The sequence below is a fragment of the Nelumbo nucifera genome, chromosome 7, assembly GCF_055504915.1.
Source record: "Nelumbo nucifera cultivar China Antique chromosome 7, China Antique-T2T, whole genome shotgun sequence".
NCBI lineage: Eukaryota > Viridiplantae > Streptophyta > Magnoliopsida > Proteales > Nelumbonaceae > Nelumbo > Nelumbo nucifera.
Window position 1 is genome coordinate 53,030,643 of NC_142655.1, and position 21,387 is coordinate 53,052,029.

At 35.2% G+C, this 21,387-nt stretch overlaps 1 protein-coding gene across 4 annotated transcripts in view; it reads left to right on the plus strand.

Moving 5' to 3' along the window:
• The window catches only part of SKIP16 (SKP1/ASK-interacting protein 16), a 33,441-nt gene extending 24,843 nt beyond the window's left edge, over window positions 1-8,598 (plus strand). For 2 of the 4 annotated variants that reach the window (XM_010277873.3, XM_088891170.1), the window contains 2 exons: window positions 7,404-7,510; window positions 8,157-8,598. In XM_010277873.3, the coding sequence (XP_010276175.1) occupies window positions 7,404-7,510; window positions 8,157-8,235 (186 nt within the window). In that variant the 3' untranslated portion in view covers window positions 8,236-8,598. The other 2 variants (XM_088891171.1, XM_019200038.2) reach the window with 2 other exon arrangements.
• Window positions 8,599-21,387: the final 12,789 nt, after the last annotated feature.

The following is a 21,387-nucleotide window of genomic DNA, read 5'->3' on the forward strand; positions in this document are numbered from 1 at the left end:
ATATTTCCAAAGTCCACTACCTTCTTGTAACCAACTTAAGACCAGCTTTGAGTCCACTTCAATGACTAACTTTTGTATATTCAGTTCCTCAGACTTCCTTATACCCTGCAGTACTGCATAAACCTCAGCTTTGAGAGAGTCTCCAAACCCAATGGAACCTGAATACAAAGCAAGCACCTTCCCATCCTCATCTTTGAAAACCCCTCCTACACCTGATGGACCTGGATTTCCTTCACTATTTCCATTAAAGTTTAGCTTTATAAGTCCACTTCCTGGTGGTGACCACACAGGACAAACTAAAGAGCGAGCAGGAGCAGAATTTGCCACCTCCAGCAGACTATTCAGCAACATATCCGTAGAAATATCAACAAACAGGTCCAAGGATTTCAGCCAATGTACCACCCTCACTGTGACGACTTCAATTAGGCATTCTCTACTTCTTTCAACTTCAGAGAAAATTCTGGTGTTCCTTTCCTCCCAAAGAGTGCAGCAAACAGCAGTCCTCACACATCTCTACATTATCCTTCCCCTTTTGTTTGGTCAACCAAAGAATGAGGGGCTAAACAAACTTTGAATGTTTGGAGGTGGGGTCCACCTACAACCAAAAGAGGAAAGAAACCATTCCCAAAGATCAGTAGCAAAGGGGAAAGAAACTAATAAGTGGTAGGAGCTTTCACCATTAGCCTTGCAAAGAATGCACCAATTCCGAGACAAGCACCAAAAAGGCCTTTTTCTTTAGAAAAATTTGTTATGGTGCTCATGGGTATGGCTTTATTAGAAAATTGGCTGTGGATAAGGGTTGATAGTATGTAAATGTGTGGTAGTTTTCATTGGTTGAGATTTGGGAGAGGTCTGTTCTACCCAAGGATTAAAATATTGATACACCATATTGATATGGCTAATACACATCTTTTGTTTTTTATTTTTTCATTCTTTTTTATTTTATAATGATCAGGGGGTTGTGGAAGAGGGATGGGATGGTTTAAATGTTTAAAGAGTCTGTGTATCAGTGTATTCAAACATATCTGGGTACAGGATGTATCGGGTGCATCTTATTGATATTTTAATTCTTGGTTCTACCTATGGAGTGTTTGTTTGGAAGGAAACTATGAAGTTTAATTGGTTTTTTACAGACTGTTCAAAATTTAAGGTGGGGGATGGTTTAACCGTTTAAGAATCAGCTTTTTTTTATCAGTGACTGAAAAAGTTTTCTTAGTTATATAGAATTTGTAGAACAAGCAGCTGTTTACACGTTAATATTAATATTTTATTGTTCAAATACAATTTATACTTGCCAGTTATTCCTTGTGATTGGTCTATGAGGAGCAGGCAATTCACCGCAGGGGGTATTCCCCCAAACTAAGGCGATCTTGATGGCTTCTTTACAGGCAAGAGAGTCAGCAATAGTATTGGCTGAACGAGGAATGAATCCTGCCTTGTTCTGGTGTCTAAGCTGCCATGCTTAGGGCTGTGATTGGATTGGACTTAGCAAAACCCGACTCCGACCCAGTTATGAAAAGCTTGCATCCAAATCCAATCCGAAATCCGATCAGATTTAAAGACCTCATATTTTAACTCGAATCCTAACACTTGGATCAGATTCGGATTTAATCCGACTCCGCTTTAATTTTTTAAATATAAAAAAATTAAAAAGTTAATTATTTTTCAACTTTTATATATAATAAATTAGTGTAAAAGCACATACTGAATTTATTATACATATTCATATATAATCCAATTTATTGGATTAGAAGGAGTTCATATTTTTATTATATATTCATATTTTTTATAATTTTGAATATAGTTATATAAAATTTATTATTAAAATCAATAAATATTATAATATAACTGGATTCGGATTTTAGTTGGATCAGATGGAGTCAAATCCAACTCTGATCCGATTACATAAACACATCATCTGAATCTGAGATAATCGGATTGGATGTCAGGTCGGGCCTCGGATTTTCGGGTATCATCGACAGGCCATGCTCCCAATTATCTTCCTTTTGGTCAATCTATGATTGCTTATGAGGATGAAAAAGGAGTTTTTCTTGGATTAGAAGGAGTTCTCTCCTTAATTATTTCTCCTTTTTAAGCCCAACTTTTTATGTTTTTATATTGCACTGCTGCAGACAATGGAGCTTCTCCACTAACAAATGACCAAAAGAAGATATGGTTTCTTCATTCTATTCCATCACTTTCTCCACTCCTCATTTAAGCATTATGGTTCACATTATTCTTGACTAGAACCAATGAACAATTAAGATTTCTTTTTCTCTTTGTTATTTTGTTTTGAAAATTGTTCAATTTTGTGAGATCAAGTGGAGGCTGGGAGAAGGTTGATTTCAGGCAGATTGTTGGGTACACAGTTTTCAAGGCACTAAGGCGAGGAGGCTAGGCAACAGGGGGGACACATTGTTGCCTAGTCGCCTAGGCAATGGATTTCTTTTTTAAGTAAAAACATATATCCTAGGTAGTTTCCTAGGTTCCATAACCATATTTCCTTGATAATTATCCATATTTTTCATAAGAAATGTATAAATTTCATGTTATAATCTAGAAGATCAACATATTCATGAGAAGAAAAAGAAGAAAGAAAAAAAATAAAAAAATATAGGGGCTGAACCCCTATTTTTATAGGAGGAGAAGAAGAATTTTAAGTTCTTCCTTATTGGTTCAGGTTTTGAAGTCTTTGATGGTTCAATACAGCAGTTAGCAATGTCTGTGTTGATTAAACCCTAACAAATAAGAAAATAATAAAAAGAAATTAGTATATAAACACACAAAATGATTATTCTAGTTTAATAATGTATTTTATAATTATAATCTCAAATATTAAGAATACAATAGTATTTTATAACATCTTATACAAAACTGCTTGGCAATTAGGTGAGGTGAGCCTCCAAGGGCGCCTTGTCGCCTAGGCATCGCCTTGACAACTATGGTTGGGTATATTGATGTCGACGAGAATGCTGGGAGGAGGTTAATTTGTGGTGTTGATTGGTATTCGTCTTTCACATGTAAGGTTAAGATCTTGATTTTTGAACAAAAGTTCGGTCTGCTACTCTTGGGAAAAGCTTAACTGGCTGTTAAAAATGAATTTTTATTTTCTTCAAGACAGGCCTGTATGAAATAGTTAGCCATATCTTACACCCTAGCTTATTTCATATGTAACTGTTGTTCTCTTTGTGCTCCCTGTTCTCTTGTTCTTTTCTGTGTTTGTGTACTTTTAATCTTCTAAAACATAGTCAGTCTATGGTGGGGTTCTTCTCTAGTTGAATGAGTCATGGACTCAATTCCATCAGCATTTAGAAATCAGGGCACCTAGATTGTGTAGGGTAATGCACAACATGTTAAGAGCAAACGTATTTTGTCGTCACTTGAATTGCAGGTGAAACTCTAAAGATTGAACCAATTATTTCATCCAATAATTTTTTAATTTTATATTGATGAAATTCTCTTGTTAGCAATTATTGATCAAGTATGTATGTGTAGGTAATTCATATTGATTTCAACTTCAAATGGACCTGCAAACCTCCAAAAAAATGCCCCAAAAGTGGTCCTAATGAATGGGGTACATTGACATTCAAAAGAAAATGAGAACTTTTTATTAAGGCCACCAAAGCATACACTCCTTATTTGAGACAAGGAGCATCTGTAAATGATCCTCACCAAATGCCCATGACTGGCTTGTTAAACTTGACTTTTCAAATTGGACTTTTTTAAAAGTCCAATAAGCTACTGAACCTAAATGCCAATCACAGCCTTAGAGCCCCCTTCCACTAATAAATTTTCAGAATTCAAACCCCTTCGCCTTTTCCAATCTAAGACCTTGATTTTCTGCTAAGAGTTCAGCTTTTTTGGGAAGATGAATGGAGTGGAATTGTCAAGATTTTTGAATGCTGCATCAAGTTATCTCCAAAGATACTACAATAAATTATTGTTTTGAAATCAGGAATGAACAGGTTGTGTGGCATTCAACATTCAGTAGACCATTATTGGATAAAAGATTGAGTGCATCCACTCAGAAAATTGGAGAGTGCAAGCATTTCACCTTCAGACATGCGGTGGTGGAAGAAATGTATAAGCAGACACTTCGGTTCCAAATTCCTCCTTTTCCCCTGGTGTCTCTTTCCCCCTATTCTGTTTTACCCATGAATGTGTAGAAGAAAGAAGACAAAGTGGCAAGGCAGGGGTGGTAATCAAGTTGGACCTAGAAAAGGCTTATGACAAAGTAGATTGGGATTGCTTGTTGGAGATCCTAAGCCTGAGAGGTTTCGGTAGAAGGTGGGTGAGATGGATTAAAGGGTGTATAAGCTCTGCTTGGTTTTCAGTTCTGCTAAATGGTGAACCTGCTGGATACTTTAATGCAAACAGGGGCCTGAGACACGGGTGTCCTCTCTCCCCACTTCTCTTCACTTTGGTGGCAGATATACTTGGCTACTTGCTTCAAAAAGTGAGGGAGTTAAATTTGCTGAAAGGATTCGAGATAGGTAGGTCCCAGTTTCTCACTTGATGTTTGCAAACGACATCATCCTTTTCCTGGAGGCGGATTGGGAAATTATTTCCAACTTAAAAAGAGTGTTTAATATTTTTGAGTGGGTGACTGGACTCAGAATTAATTTCACTAAAAGCAGCATTGTGGGCCTCAACAGTGGTGACTCTCTTTTGGACAGGTTTAAGGAACTATTATGGTGTGAGTTGGAGAGACTCTCCATTGCCTATTTGGGAATCTTGGTGGGAACCCGAGAAGTCAGTTTTTGGGACCTGGTGGTGGAAAAATGTGAGAAAAGATTGGCCATGTGGAAGAAAAGCTTTCTTTCAAAAGGAGGAAGACTTACTCTAATTAAGGCATCCCTTGCTAACCTGCCAATCTACTTCTTGTTGGTTTTCCGAGTCCCAGGCAAAGTAAAAAGCAAGATTGAAAAGCTACAACCGGATTTCCTATGGGAGGGGGGTGGTGAAAAGAAGTGTCATCTAGTAGGTTGGAATCAGGTTTGCAAGCCTGAGGAAGTTGGTGGATTGGGACTAGGTCATATCAAAGAAAAGAACTTGGCCCTTCTTGGAAAATGTCTATGGAGGTACCCCTTGGAGATGAAAGCATTGTGGACAAAATCTTCAAGAGTAAGTACAAGGGACATGCCAATGGTTGGGATAGCAAGGTCCACATGAACCAGGTCAAAGCCTCTAACCCTTGGAAAGGTATTGCTTCTATCTATGACCTCTTTATTGATTCTGTTAGATATCAGGTAGGGAGCGGAAATAGAATCAAAGTTTGGACTGATTTGTGGTGGGGAGAGGATACCCTTGCTAACGCCTATCCTAGAATCTTTAACCTGTCCCAATCCAAAGAAGCCACAGTAGCCACTAGCTTTAACCCCTCACCCTCGGGAACAACTTGGATTCTAAACCTCAGAAGGCCTTTAAGAGAAATAGAAGTTGCTGATATAGCCAGTTTGCTAAACTCTCTTAATGAGGCTTACATCTCTCTTGCTACCCCTGACCAGAGAATCTGGAAACTTAATCCTGCCGGCAAGTTCTCCTCTAACTCCTTTTTCAAGGCTCAAGTGTCAGAAGATCAGGGGTGTCCCTCTCCAGCTAAGAAAGTCTGGAGACCACACATCCCCTGTAGAGTCTCCTTCGTGTGGGAAGCCTGTTTAAAGAGAATAAACACCTGCGAGCTGATTCAGAAAAAGTTTAAAGGCAGATTATGCATCTCCCCTCATGTCTGTCCTCTTTGCCTTGACGACGGGGAGACAACTGATCACACCCTTCTTCATTTCCCGGTCACTAGGAAGATTTGGTGCTTCTTCCTAAACCTAGTTGGCTACAGCTGGGTGTTCCTGGAGAGGGTGGTGGACATCTTGTGGCAATGGCAAGGCAGAGGTCTAGGAAAAAGAGGAAGATTTTACTGGAACATAGTGACCCATGCAGTCTTGTGGGGCATTTGGGAAGAAAGGAACAATAGAATTTTTGAAAATAAAGCTAGAAATGTCGAAGATCTAACTTCCTACGTGACATATCTCTGCAACCTTTGGGTAATTGTCGGAAGTTTTCAAAGGTCTCTCCCTAAATGATCTCTAGAGCAACCTTCCAGAAATCCTCCACTCACCAAGATCTGAGTGGATTGAGACAGTCTCTTAGAGAAGAAGAAGGAGAAATGACTTTAAACTTTGATGGTAGCGCCCAAGGATCCACAGGTCAAGCAGGAATTGGAGGTGTAATCCGAGGGGAAAGGGGGAATATTTGCTGGGCTTACAGTGGTCCGATTGGAAGGGTAGATGCCACAAAGGCAGAGGTCCTGGCTGCACTTACAAGAATTCGCCTTGCCAAACGGCTAGGTTTATCCTCTTTAACCATTAAAGGGGATTCTGCAAATACTATAGCTTGGTTACAGGAGAAGGGAGGGCCCTGGAGACTAGCCCACTTCCTAGCTGAAGCTAGGGATATCTTAATCTCTATGAATATGAAGCTGGTCTGGATTCATAGGGGGCAAAATTCTGTTGCTGATATCCTAGAAAAATCAGGGGTCTCTAGTGATTTCTTGTTTAGTGACAACTGTTTGCCTTTGTAATCCTGCCAAGCCACTCTTGGCTGCAGTCCTTTTCTTAAAAAAAATAGGGTGTGGCTGCATCTTGCACCCCCACCCCCCGCGGGGATGCTTGTAACAGTCTTAATACGTTGCTAATAAAATCTTTTCATTTATCAAATAAAAAGTCAATCTTGACAACACTGCATATGTTTATTCATTATCACATATCTATTAAGAAAACTTCCTGAAACATGTCAGATATGCATATGAACCATAACTATTAGGAAAGCATGTTAGGTTTGTTGTTGATATCATTTCAACCATCTATCTCTGAGATAAAATGGGGCAGGGTGAAAGCAGCAGAATAACTGTATTGTCATCGTTTTAACAATGACCATAAAGGTAGATGTCTATTTTGTATTTCTGTGACAGTTACACTATGTTTGACTGAGATGTATCGGTTTTGAATGTTTGATCAATGGATATTTGACATAGGAAGTTCCCAATTTAAAGATTGTATCACTAGATTATTTTTATTTTCTAATTAGGAATTGAAGGTTTTACCTTTGCTAGTTGAAAAATGTCCTAGTAGAATAATTTGGAGGGTCTGGGCTGGTCTGGGTGGTGATTTGCAGTCTTGTATTGTACAAAATGGTAGTCTATGCATTGATGAGCTACCTAGGATTGTTTTTATATGCAATGAACTAGAACACTTCATCCAATCTACGATGGCTTCTTTTATATCACATGAGCTTCTTATTCTTTCTAGAAATGGCCAAGTAGCCCATGCACCAAAAAATAGTTCATTGTTCTTTTTTGAATGATGGATGAAATCTTAAGTTTTTTTTTTTTTTTCCTGATGTTGCTGCAGTATCCACTCTTATATCCAAATGGCAAGGTGTTTGTTTATGAAAGTTGCACACCCTTGGCGTGTTCTTTTGGTTCTGTCGAAGGTGCTTTCACATTTATCCCTGGCAGGTAATCCATGAAATGCATCATTTGTATAAAAAAGGGGAAAAACTGCTTCTTAGAATAAAATTATATGAATCATCATTGAGAAAGTTCAGCATGTGCCTTCTGGCTGAGCTTGCTAAATGAAACTAACTAATTGATTAAGGGATCATATCGATTGTATTAATGCCATTGATTCATTAGGGCAACTACTCATTCACTCTCATCACAGTTATAAATTAGTATAATTTTAGATGATATGCTGGAGTTCCAATATTGGCGGGACCTTTCATGTGGACCTAGACAACAATCAACCTGGTTAGTTTTTCATGGTCATCCCACACATTCAATATGCCGAGGCACTATACCTGCCATCATATATATCCTTCATCGAGAAGAATGTGATACATGTTACTGCTTATGAACTCTCTATTAACAAAAACAGTGTGAGTAGTAGTTGTCTTCAAATTGGCCAAGAATTGCATCCTCTCCTTTCATTTAATTGCTTGTGTTTGTGAGCAGCTGCTGCACATCCCTTTCAGACATTTGGTATGTTATATGAAATCAGGGAACATGGAGAAGAATTCGGTTACATACTTATGTTGAAATAAACAGTTCTTTGAACTTGTTAGGATCATTTTTTACTTACAAAATTTTGTGGTTTTTTTATTAGACTAACGAACCCCAAGGGCCCGCCATTCGATGTTGAAGTGGCACGGTTTCCTCTCCAACTGCCTGAATATATCTTCTGATCTGAAAAGAAATGGGTGGTTGAATTACAAGAGATGTTGGTATCATACACTCGTACACCCCAGAAGAATACTAGTTCCAAGACATCTGTAACTTTACATAATTATGTTTCACCGAAAAGACCTGATTGCTGTTCAATTGTTGTGGATCTGTTCTTATATTCTTTTTATATTTATATATTTCCTATCTTGTGGTACGTTTGGTCATCAAGTTGGACTGTTCAAAATCCGATGGCCCTTGGTCCTTGGATAGACCAAAAATAAGGTCTACGCGCTGTTGTTTCAGGAAATCAGATGTACTAAAAAAATCTAGAAAGTTGGACCGTTTGATTTGTGCATTATTTTTAGAAGGGAAATTGTCTAAAACCACCTTTGACTTGTTTGTTTAAAACTCTAGTTTAGACAGTGAGAGAGGGTAATGCTAAATGTCATTCATAAGAAGTGTCCTGCGTGGATTCATTTTACTTGGTTATAAAACATTGATTTTGAATTTTGTGGGCCTTGTGGCGAAGGGGGGTGTTTGGATAGACTAAAAATAAAGGTTGTTTTTCAAAAGACGAAGGGGGGTGTTTTGTACTGTAGTTATGGGCCTTGTGGCTCATTTTACTTGGTTTCAGAACGTGCTACAGAGGAAATGGTTCTGAAATTAAATATATTGTGAAATTTGTGCTTAACGCCAAAAATCTCATGTTTCAAAGTCTACTACACCTTGAACACTTGTAAAGCATTGATTTTGAATTTTTTTAATAACAATATATGTATTTCAAATTTCAAAGCTTTGAAACATACCACACAACTATAGTATAGAATATAATATGGTGTGATGTGTTTCAAAACTTACCATTTAAAATTGACCATAGTGGGGCCCAGTGGTCTGAAGCATAACACACCTTTTTTGGCGCCATAATACCAAACGCCCCCAATTTGCCATTAACCTGTGTGTGAAGGATCTGTCTAAAAAGGTCATTATCCAATGTTGGTCCAATTCAACTGTATAGGATTATCTATATATATCTTCTTTTTTGATGGGCAAAGCTTTATGTGGTCTTGGGAGGGGAGGACCGGATTCAAGCTTTTGTTATTTGTACTGTGTTCTTGTGCTTGTGGGGCAAAAGATTTTTCAATGCCATGAATTCACCTAAATTGATAGATTTGTTAGAAAGAGTGCATGAATTCACCTAAATTGATAGATTTGATAGAAAGAGTGCAAATCAATATAGATAGTGTTTGATAGTGTTGGTGCAGGTATCACGTATCCTGAATCAACCCGTGAAGAAAAATGGAGAACACACACAAATAGCAAAGTCAGGAGAGCACACACTTCAAAGAGATTTTTTATTAAAATTGTAAAAGAAAAAGATACAAGATAGACAACTTTTTTTTTGTAATTGACTTTGTGGTTACCATGCACTAATAGCCACTTTCTGTAACTAACTTTATTTTTTAGTCAATTCCAACATCCCCTACCTTGATTCAAAAAAATTTCAACTCTCTTCTTAAACATGCTCCATTTCTCTATCTAGAATACCCCTTCTTCTTGGGGCATTCACAACTTAGCACCATTGTATGTTTGAAAGATTTAGGCAATGCCTGAATCTCTCCCTTGGCAATGGCTTGGTCATCATGTCTGTTATGTTCATTTGGGAAAAAATCTTCTCCAACTAAATGTCACCATCTACTACAAAATATCTAAGCCTATGATACCGCACATCTATGTGCTTAGCCATTGCGTGGTATACTAAATCCTTTGCAAGACATATAGCACTCTAACTGTCACAGTGAACACAAATGTTCTTCTGATCAATTCCAAGCTCTTGAACCAATTCTCTCAATAATACAACTTCCTTGGCTGCCTCTACTACTGCCATGTACTCTGCTTCTGTAATAGATGGAGCTACTGTATCTTGTAATGTAGATCTCCAACTAATAAGACCCTGACCAAGAGTGAAAATATATCCTATAGTGGGCTTTCTTTTGTCAAGGTCACCCGCAAAATTTGAATCTACATACCCAACCATTTTGTTTCCTTTCAAACCATTATGAAATAATAAACATGTATCTTGGATACCGTTCAAGTAGCGCAGAATCCACTTTACAACATTCCAATGCTCCTTCCCCGGATTAGCCATAAATCTGCTCATAACACTAACTGCTTGAGATAAGTCCAGTCTGGTGCATACCATAGCATACATAAGACATCCAACTGCACTGACATATGGTATATGTATCATCTCCTCACGTTCTTCCTTTGTCTTTGGGAAATGTTGAAGAGATAGTCTAAAGTGTTGAATTAGTGGTGTGCTCATTGCCTTAGCCTCCTTCATATTGAATTTGGTCAATACCTTCTCAATATACCTTTTGGGTTAACCACAACTTCCCATTGCGCATGTCTCTTTGAATTACCATACCCAAGAGGCCAAGATTTTCTTTGCTCCACCTAAATCTTTCATCTCAAATTTCATTTTCAATTCATGTTTTAACTTAGCAATCTCATGTAGAGTCTTACAAGCAGTAAACATGTCATCAACATAAAGCATCAATAATATAGTGGAGTCATCATGAAGGAAACGAAAATAAACACAATTGTCGTACTTACTTCTGATGTAGCCATGCGAAGTCATAAAAGTGTCAAAACGCTTGTACCATTGCCTCAGTGCTTGCTTAAGGCCATAGAACAACCTATTCAACTTGTATACCATTTGTTCTTTGCCTTTCTCGACAAACCCATCGGGCTGCACCATGTAAATTTCCTCTTCTAAGCTTTCGTGGAGGAGAATTGTCTTCACATCAAGATGCTCCAACTCCATATCCCACATAGCTACCATCACCAACATGATTCTAATGGACTAGTGCTTCACTATAGGAGATAAAGTTTCATTGAAGTCCACTCTTTCCTTTTGTGCATATCCTTTCGCTACTAACCTTGCCTTGTACCTAACTGGTTCGCTTGCAAATGAAGCATCTTTCTTTTTGTACACCCATTTGCACCTAATAGCCTTTTTACCCTTAGGCAATTCTACTAATTTCCAAGTTTCATTCTTCCAAAGAGAAGCCATCTCCTCTTTCATAGCACCCATCCATAGTGAGCTATCCTTATCTTTCGTTGCTTCCTTGTAGGTCATTGGATCATCACAATTAGTTGTTAATGCATATGCAACTATATCATTAAATCTGACTAGTTTCTTGATGTTGCTTTTAGCCCTGCCTGTAGCAATGGAATATGGTGGTTCCTCTTGGGATTGTGCAACTTCTTGGCTTTGATGAGAAGAGTCTGTAGTGACTGGTTCACTACTCAATTTCTCTTTCTCACTTAGCTCCGCCTGAATTGAGGTATTGCTCTTCTCACCATTTAGGATTTGTTGTTGATTTTTCTTCAACATAGAAGTTTCATCAAATACAACATCTCTGCTTATGTCAACCTTTTTGGTGTTAGGATTCCAAAGTTTGAATCTTTTTACCCCTTCATTGTATCCCAGAAAAATGCAAGGTTTTGACTTAGCATCAAGCTTTGTCCTCTCTCTATCCTGCAACAAGACATAACAAGGGCATCCAAAAATTCTCAAGTAATCAACAGAATTACCAGTCCATACCTCTTCTGCTGTCTTGAGTCTCAATGCTTTGGAAGGTGATCTATTTGCTACATAATAGGCCATATTAACTGCCTCGACCCAAAACTACTTTGGTAAATCTGCAAAGATTCTCATGTACCTTGCCTTCTCTAGTTGTGTCATGTTCATTCTTTTTGCTACCCCGTTCTGCTATAGTGTGCTTGGAGTAGTGAGATGTCGAGTAATCCCTTCTGCTGCACAAAATTTCTGAAACTCTGTCGAGGTAAACTCTCTACCATTATCTATGCATAGGTATTTTATCTGCTTTCCGGTTTGCTTCTTCACTTTTGCCTTCCAAATCTTGAACTTCTCAAATGTTTCAGATTTATGCTTCATGAAGTACACCCAAACCTTTATGGAATAATCATCAACAAAGCTAACAAAATATCGTGCTCCACCACTAGAAGTCACTGGCAATGAACCCCCATGTATCTGCACGCACATACTCAAGAATCTCCTTGCTTCTTTTAGTAGATGCTATAAAACTGACCCTACATTACTTTCCAAAAATATAATATTTGCAAAAATCTAATTTGCAAGGTTTAGCACCATCAAGTAATTTCCTTTTGTGCAATTCTATCATGCTCCTCTTGCTAATGTGTGCCAATCTTAAGTGCCATAACTGACTAGAATCATCATCTAAAGTGGATGTGATAGCCGCATCCCCAGTGATAGTTTTTCCAATTAACCTATATAATGATCATTTTTTCTCTCCTTTTATGACAACCATAGCACCCCGTTTAACTTTTATGACTCCATCAACCCCACTATATGCACACCCAAGATCATCTAAAGCACCAAGTGAAATTAAACTTTTCTCAAGATCTGGGACACGACTAACATTTGTTAATGTTTTAACAATCCCATCAAACATCTTAATTTTAATTGTCTCAATCCCAATAGTTTTACACTTGGCATTATTTCCTATAAGAACTGTGCCGCCAACATGTGACTCATTCGTAGAAAACCAATCTCAATAAGGATGTATATGATAAGAACATCCAGAATCAAGTATTCAAGTATCCAAGGGATCCATACATGAGGAGATCATAAGAAGATCTCTATCATTCTCTATATCAAAAGCAATACTTACCTCGTTTGCAGCTTTGCCTTTCTTCTTTTGATCATCTACAAATTTCTTGCAATCCTTTAGCCAATGACCATCTTTCTTGCACCACTTGCATTGTGTTTTCTTCAATTTGGATTTTGATCTGCCTCTATTCTTCTTATCTCCCCTCTCTTTAGATTTGCCCCGTTCATAACCAAAATCCTTTGCAGTCAAACTTTCACTATCACTAAAGGTAGGCTTTCGCTGCATCTCGTTTGACAACAAAGTACTTGTGACCTCATCCATCACCAATGTATCATTTCAATATAAGATGGTCGTCACCAAATGATCATATGATTCTGGAAGAGATGAGAGGAGAAGAATTGCCTTATCTTCTTCATCAATTTCCACATCTACATATTGAGAAGTTGCACCATCAACCGATTGAATGTATTCAAATGATCCAATAAATTGGTTTTATCGGCCATACACAAAATGTATAATTGCCTCTTCAGGTACAACTTATTGGTGAGAGATTTTGTCATATACAATTTTTCTAACTTTGTCCACAAGCCAATGGTGGTTTCCTCATCGAGTACGTTGTACATCACTTCATCTGCGAAGTATAACTAAATCATGCTCAATGCCTTCAGATCTAACTCAGCCCACTCATCACTTGTCATCTTCTCTACCTTATCTTTTTCAAGAAGAGCCTTATGAAGACCTTGTTGTACTATATCCGCCTTCACCCTCTTTTGCCACAACCCAAAATTCATCTTGCCATCATATTTCTCCACCTCGAACTTTATAGTTGACATCTTCGCCATCGTAAGTGTTTCACAGATTTAATAACCTTGCTCTGATACCATTTGTTGGTGCAATAGCATTGGATCACGTATCTCGAATCAACCTATGAAGAAAATATAGAGAACACACACAAATAGCAAAGTAAACAAAATTCAAATAAGTAGAGATGAAGACATAAGAATTTATGTGGTTCGGAGAAAATCCTCCTACACACACGGGAAGAGCATACATTCTAGAGTGATTTTTCATTAAAATTATAGAAGAAGAAGAAGATACAAGATAACCACCTTTTTTTGTTTCTTTGTAACTGACTTTGTGGTTACTATGCACCAATAGCCACTTTCTGTAACTAACTTTGTGGTCACCATGCCCTAGTAGCCTCTTTCTGTAACAAATTTTATTTTTGAGTCAATTCCAACAGATAACAACACCATTTCTTCATGGTCGTTTTCTCAAGAATCAGTCGTGCGCCACACTGGTGGTGTCATTGTTTCCTGGGATTTTTTATTTGGTAACATTTTTGCCATGTAAGCAAAATGGGCAACGTTTCTTGTATTGGAATTGCTCGATGACAAATTGTTTCATAGTTGGCTCCTCAATGTTGTGGTTAATATGGATATACAGAAGTAAGCATGTTTTTGAAACAAAGGGCTTTCAACCCTGTGGCCATAATTAATCACACAAGAGTGATAGTGACTTGTTCATGTTTACATCAAACTACAAGAAGTGATCCTTCTCTGGATGAAGCCAAAAGCTTTGTTAGAGACTATCATGGTAATCATCTCCACTCCCTACTGGGTCTCTAATTCAGGTGGACTTGTGGGTTTTTCCTTTCTATTGAATAAAGTTTGCTATGGATTTGCAATTGAATCAAAGTGCCTTTTGAAGGCGATGCAAAACAAATTGTCGACCTCCTGTTGATGGACTCTCTCTCACCACTGTGGTGTATAAACACCGTAATTGTTGATTACGGGGGGCTTCTTTAGTGCCTGTCATCTTTCTCTATTTGTCATATTCAGCGGAATGCTAACGGAGCTGCACATAAATTGGCAAGGATTGCCATTGATTGTACTGTTATTACTACTTGGTCGAATTGCCCAGAATCTCTGATTTTCGTTATAAGTTCTAATATTCAAAATTGAGATGAATGAAATCCTTTATTTGTTTAAAAAATGTTTCAAGCTATCGAGATTTCCCTCCCAACTTAGATTCCATCCCTTTTTGATTTCCCAGCTACTTTGGAGTGAAGAGTCAAGAAATAGAGTGATAAACATCAATCAGTTATTGACTCAAAAGTCGAGAAAGTCAAAGAAACAATGGAACATTGAACAATTTATATCTCTATATAGTGACTGCCTACATAAGATTCTTCTATCTCTAGGTCTCAAATCTCCATTCTCTATCATAGTACTTGGTTGCTATGTATATCTACAAGGAATGCCTGAACCATTGAACTAGAAGTGGATTCAAGCTAAATACCTGGCTATTCAAGCTTGATTTGCCAAAAATTCATGAGGCTCGAGCTTAATTCAAGCTAGAGATTTGAACTCAAATTCAAATCAACTCAAGCTCATATGTTCAAACTCAACTCAGCTTGAGCTTGAATGTGAACCAAGCTTCCAATAAACAATAAAAAATTATACATATAAAAATTATTTTTTAATTTTACATATAAATATTTAAGAATATAAAAATTATTTATTATCACTAATATAAAAATAAAAATATTATATAATATGTATTATTATATAAATAATAATATTATTATGCATATAACAAAATTATTTATTAATATATGTATGCATACATACATACATAAATGTATATAAGCTCACGAACCTCACAAGCCAAGCTTTATTATACTCGAGCTTGGCTCGATTAGCAAAAAACTCTATATATTGGTTTCGAGTTCGGCTCAAAACTCAGTATAGACCAAGCCAAATCAAGCTTTTTAACAGTTGAGCTCGAATAGCTCGTGAACAGCTCAATTCATTTACACCCCTACGTTGGTTGTTCCCTCGCTATTATTCTCTTTGCCTCTCTACCATAGTAATGCTTAGTTACTCTCTCTCAACCTCAGAGGTGAGGAACCAACAATTCCATCCTCCTCTATTTTACTCTCTCTACTTTAATTTTGCTTATGCTTTCCCTTTTTTTTCCTTTTTAAAATCCATTGTGTCTCACATCAATGCTTTCATTTTTTTCCCTTTCCATGCATTCCTTTTGCTTGTGATTTGAATCACAAAGATAAACAAAGGTGTTCTCAAGGTTTTATTTTGAATGAAAATGATAACATAATAAAATTTGAAAAAAAATTGTAAAGAAATGTAAAATTATTATAAAACTTTTGTCTTGCTTTAGTTTAATTTTAGTTTTAGTAAACCAAATGATTCATTTTGGCTTCATAGAAATAGGCATAGTTTGGTTAAAAGAAAAAGGGTAAATGGTTTTCTCATATTTGAGTTTTCTTAGCATATCACAACAATATAAACTCATACAAGTGCAAGTTGACAAATAGAGCACATGTAGTTAGTTGACTCCAAAAGTCCAAGGAAACGACAATTTTAATAGAGAGGAAAAGGGGTTGAGGGGATACAATTAGTTGGACTCCTAGAGGAGCTGCCTACATACCCACAGGCAAGGGATCAGGCCACTATAGTTCACTAGTAATAGAATTAGTACAAGCAAGAGAATAAGGTAATATTGGTGATTGTAGAGGGAGTCGAGTTGGAGCTAGGTGTGAAATATTGTGATTTCAATGGAATTAAAGAGAGAAAAGACAAGTTGGGGATGGAGAGAGAGATTAATTGCCTAATTTCACCACCATACTGACATTATAGCCTATTCCTAGTTTTCTACTTTAGTCCTACCACCACCTTCATAGTTCCAAAAAAACTATATACTATTTTAAAAAGTATGAATAGCCTCAAGAATATTTTTGGAATTTTATGATGACAAAATTTATCCCTCTATATTTAAATTTATTGATAAAAAATGAGCACAAATAGGGTAATTAGTTATTGATATTAAATGAGTTGAAAAGAGTTAATTTTAAGATATTCAATGCATTCAGTTATTTCTCATTAAATCCAACATTTAAGGTATTAATTTGCATTCACCTTCATTGAATCATATATTGAATCATTAAATTCTATAATTAAATACATACATAATAAATTAATAATTTCAATAACATAAAAACTTATACTTTTAAAATCTACCTAGAAAAAATAGTGTTTTCATCTAGGTCGTGGTAAGAAATTAAACCATTTGGGTCAAAGGGGCCAATCCATGTTGCTACAATTAAATAATAAAATTCAAAAATATATAAAATGCATATAAAAATTAAAAAAAATGGGAACGTTTTTAACATCATATATTTGACACATTAAACACTAATAAGTATGATAAACAATGTTTTAAAAACCAACCCGGAGGCCGACCCGCTTTTGCCTTCGGGTCACAGGTCACCAGTTCGACTATTAAGGTCAAACGAGTCAAACCGCTATGCATCAACACTCCGTGTGTGTGTAAAATTACATATTTTATCAATAAATAGTATAATTATATTTTACATATATTATGTATAATATATGTATTATGCTACATTTATTTATTTTTTAATTCTATTTCAATTTTTTATTTATAAAAAATATCCAAAATTGCAATTTGGGGCCAAAAAAGGTTTTTTTCCGCAAAAATAGCAAGGTAAGGCGCATAATTCCCTTGGGACATATAGATCTTGAAAAATTACTCAAATTAAAAAAAAAAAGATAACCCCAATCGAACATCGGAGTGCAAAGTTATGGCTTCCAAAAGTTTGCACGTAATTAAGTGCGCAACCTACGACATAGTTACTAGGTCGAATTGCCCAAGTTATATGGTTTTTAACCAAAAAGGGAGTTTCAACAAAACCAAACCTAGAATTACGGCGAATGACAGTTTGAACGGTTCAATCAACTAAGTCAACAACAAGTTCAAAACATTGATGATAAAAATAAGAATGTTTTATTAATGATGGAAATGAAATGTAAAATTTAAAACCAATTGGAAGTAAAACTATTTTCCTATTATCTCTCAATAAATCTCATATCTAAGGTATATTCTCTTATTAAATCCTATATTTAAGATATATTTTTTCTCATCATTAAATTGTACTAATTAAATCCACAACATTAATTTTAATAATATAAAAATAAATATTTTGAAAACAAAACCATTTTCTTCCCTCTCGGTGACGGGTAAGCAATTCAACCATTTGGGGTCAAATCAACTAATAAATAATACCATAATTAAATAATAATAAATAAAATGAATAAAATATATAATACAAAAAAAGAATTGGGCATGTCATTAATATTGTATATTCATTATACTAAACAAAAGTAAGTATGAAATGTAAGAAGTATTTTTGTAAATGATGAAAATGGAATGCCAAAATTAAAATCAACCTAATAATGAAATTATATCATAGTCAAATAATAATTTTTTTTAAATAGAAAATACAAAGAATCATAAAATTAAATATTATACATAAGATATAATATTATATATTTATAAAAAATAAAATATTGGATACATATATAATATTATACATTCATTATATTAAACAAAAATAAATATTATACATAAGATATAATTTTTTCAATAATAAAAATGTAATACAAAATTTAATGTCAACCTAGAAATCAAAATAGTTAAATAATAAATATTTAAAAATAATAAAAAGTACAAGTAATCAAAAGAATATATAAAAAATTATATATTAATTATATCAAACAAAAATTAAATGTGATAAATAAAAATTATGTATATAATGTAGATGGAATATATAATTTAAAATTGATCCAAAATCAAGGCTATTTTCTTATTTAAATGGTGGGTCAATGGTCCAACTTTTCAAAGAAATTCATGATGTCATAATTGAATAATAAATATTTAAAAAAAAGGTAGAACACAAAAGATAAAAAAAGTACAGAATTTTGTGAAAGACATTTTGGAACATTATAATGTTATATAATCATTATATTAAAGAAAAATAATTGTTAAAATAAAATTATTATTATTATTATTATTATATTATTATTATTATTGTAATTTAAAATTTCTGCAGGTGCACATTTAGTACAAGTATTTAATTTTATTTTTAACCATATTATTACTTTTATTAATTTTTCAATTTCTATCCTAACTATGATATATCTAAAATTCAAGTAATTAATATGAAAAAAATCATACGTGCAACGCACGTGCTTAATTACTAATGGAAAAAAAGTAAGAAAGCTATATCTTTATGATTACAACAAGGGAGACAATGTCCAATTTGTTGCATTGCAAACATGCACATCAGACGCAAGAGCTTATAACAAAGATAGATAGGTGGTTCACTCTGAAGGTGGTGATCATGGTCAAGTGTTTCATACAACTATCCCCTTTTTTTAATGGCTCTTCTATTATTTCAGCCTTCAATGCAACAATTAACATGATGATAATAAAATTACATTTTTTTGCACCCATGTATTCCAAACCAGCTCTCCTTAGCTTTTAAATGAAGTAATTTTGGTTCAACTACTTTCAAGAAGTTGTTGGAGGAGGATGGAGAGCCACATAAGTGGTTGTATAATTCTTAACAAACATTGCTTATGACTCTACAATCAGATGAAACCCCCGGGGATTAATCCAAGAACCAAGATGTTAGTATAAGTGAGACCCAACTCCTAATACAGTTGACAATCATTCCGACATGCATCGGTCTTAGTATAATTGAGACCCAACTCCCAAATAATCTTGTTTGTCTCGTAAAAGTATATTGGCAATATCTTACCCTCCAAAATGGCAATTCTCAACAACTTTAACAAATCCTTAATGATTTGTTAGACCACCCATACATGCACTTGATTTGCAATAATTTCACAATAAAAGAAAGATTTGTCAACATATCACATTCTGGATATAGGGTTATTCAGGATTTTGTAATAATTAGAAGAATCTTTTAGCTTCTAGGTTTGAACCCTTTTGAAAGGCTTCATATATTTTAGGTCCATCCATATCCTTTGGTGTCAATCCAAACACGCCATGTAATAACCCATGCATATCATTAAAAGACTGTTCATCTCGAGTTGAAGGACCAAGTGACAATGAGAGCTCTCACCATTCTAAAGAAAATCAACTTCAACATCTTCTTTAGACTTCATGTATACTTTTAAATATCAGTTGCATGGATAATAAATCTTTCCATCGACATCAGAATGGTTCATAGCAAATTCTATTTAATCTTGTACTCCTTTCCAATATTCAGCTCTTTCTTATAGTTATCATTAAATAAAAGGTATTACTAAAGACATGTGTAACACAAAGAAAATCTTATATTAGAGGTTATAAATACTATGAGTTAAGTAGATACCTTGGCATAGTCATCCAACTCTTATCCATATCTTTCTTCCACACCGTATTTGTATAAAGACCAGTTAGTAAAACACATTTGAAAGCTTATGGATCCACAATTCCTACTTAAATGAAAATATTAGTTATAATAAACTAATATTTAGTCCACTATAGAGTCCAGTGAATAAAACACCTTTCAATGCTATAGGGATTAAGTTGTTGCATGCTAGCACAATGACTTCATCTTTACTATAACTTTGGTTGTTACAGTATAGAGAACTCTTTGAGAAGTAGGTGGACTCTAGAGACTTAAATAGCTTGCCTACAGGTGTAAGTAAAAGGTTGATCAGTCCAGCTACCCCTTGTAGCAGAACCCAATTTTAGGGATGATGAATTTGGACAGTCACATATCTAGAGTTTCACTATAGGCTCTCTATGCGGAAAATTGAAAATGTATCTAGTAAAACACTCATGCCATTTCAAAAGCTCAACTTCAAGATTAAGTGTAGCAAGGTATTGAGAGCCATTACAAAATTTTCATAACTTGGGAAGGCAAATGATTCATTAAAACATTATCCAGTTTTATGTTTCTTGATGTGCTGACATAATCTTCTAGGTTTGTTTAAAGCCTAGTAGTAATCCAACAAGTTATGGCTGCTACTTTTTTAGTTGTTGAATGTAGGTCATCTCCCCTAACATTGAAAGGTGTTACATTAACTTCATTGATCTAGGGGAGAAGGCCAGCATTATTAAACCAAAGTATTCAATTTATGAGTTGAAATACTAATGTTTTTATTTTTCTTGTTTGTTAGGATTCAATCCAAAGTTTTAAAAGGCTAAAAACAAAGGCGAGGCCATTGGGTATCGGAGAGGCGAGGCGTAAGCCTCAAGGCGGTTTGAAGCATAAGCCTCAAAGTAAAAGAATAAAAATTATAAGTATAGTTCATAAACAAGAAAGGCATTAAGAAAAGTATGAAAATGAAGTTTTGTGTAATTTTGTGCGACTTATTTAGTATATTAATAGTCTAATAACCAATAAGATAGCTTATAGTTTATAGTAATTGTAGTAACTTGTGTAATATATTGATAGTCTAATGACCAGTAGGCTAGCTTATAGTTTATAATAGTACTACTAAGCATATCAAACTAGAACATACTTATCAATTAGGTTTTTTTTTGCTACATTTATTAATTTTAATGATTTAGAGAGCCTAACAAAAGAAAACAAAAAAAAAGGATACTGATTCAAAGTAATGAAGGAGCTGATCGTGTAATTTGGTCAACCAAAACATACTAAATTACTGACCA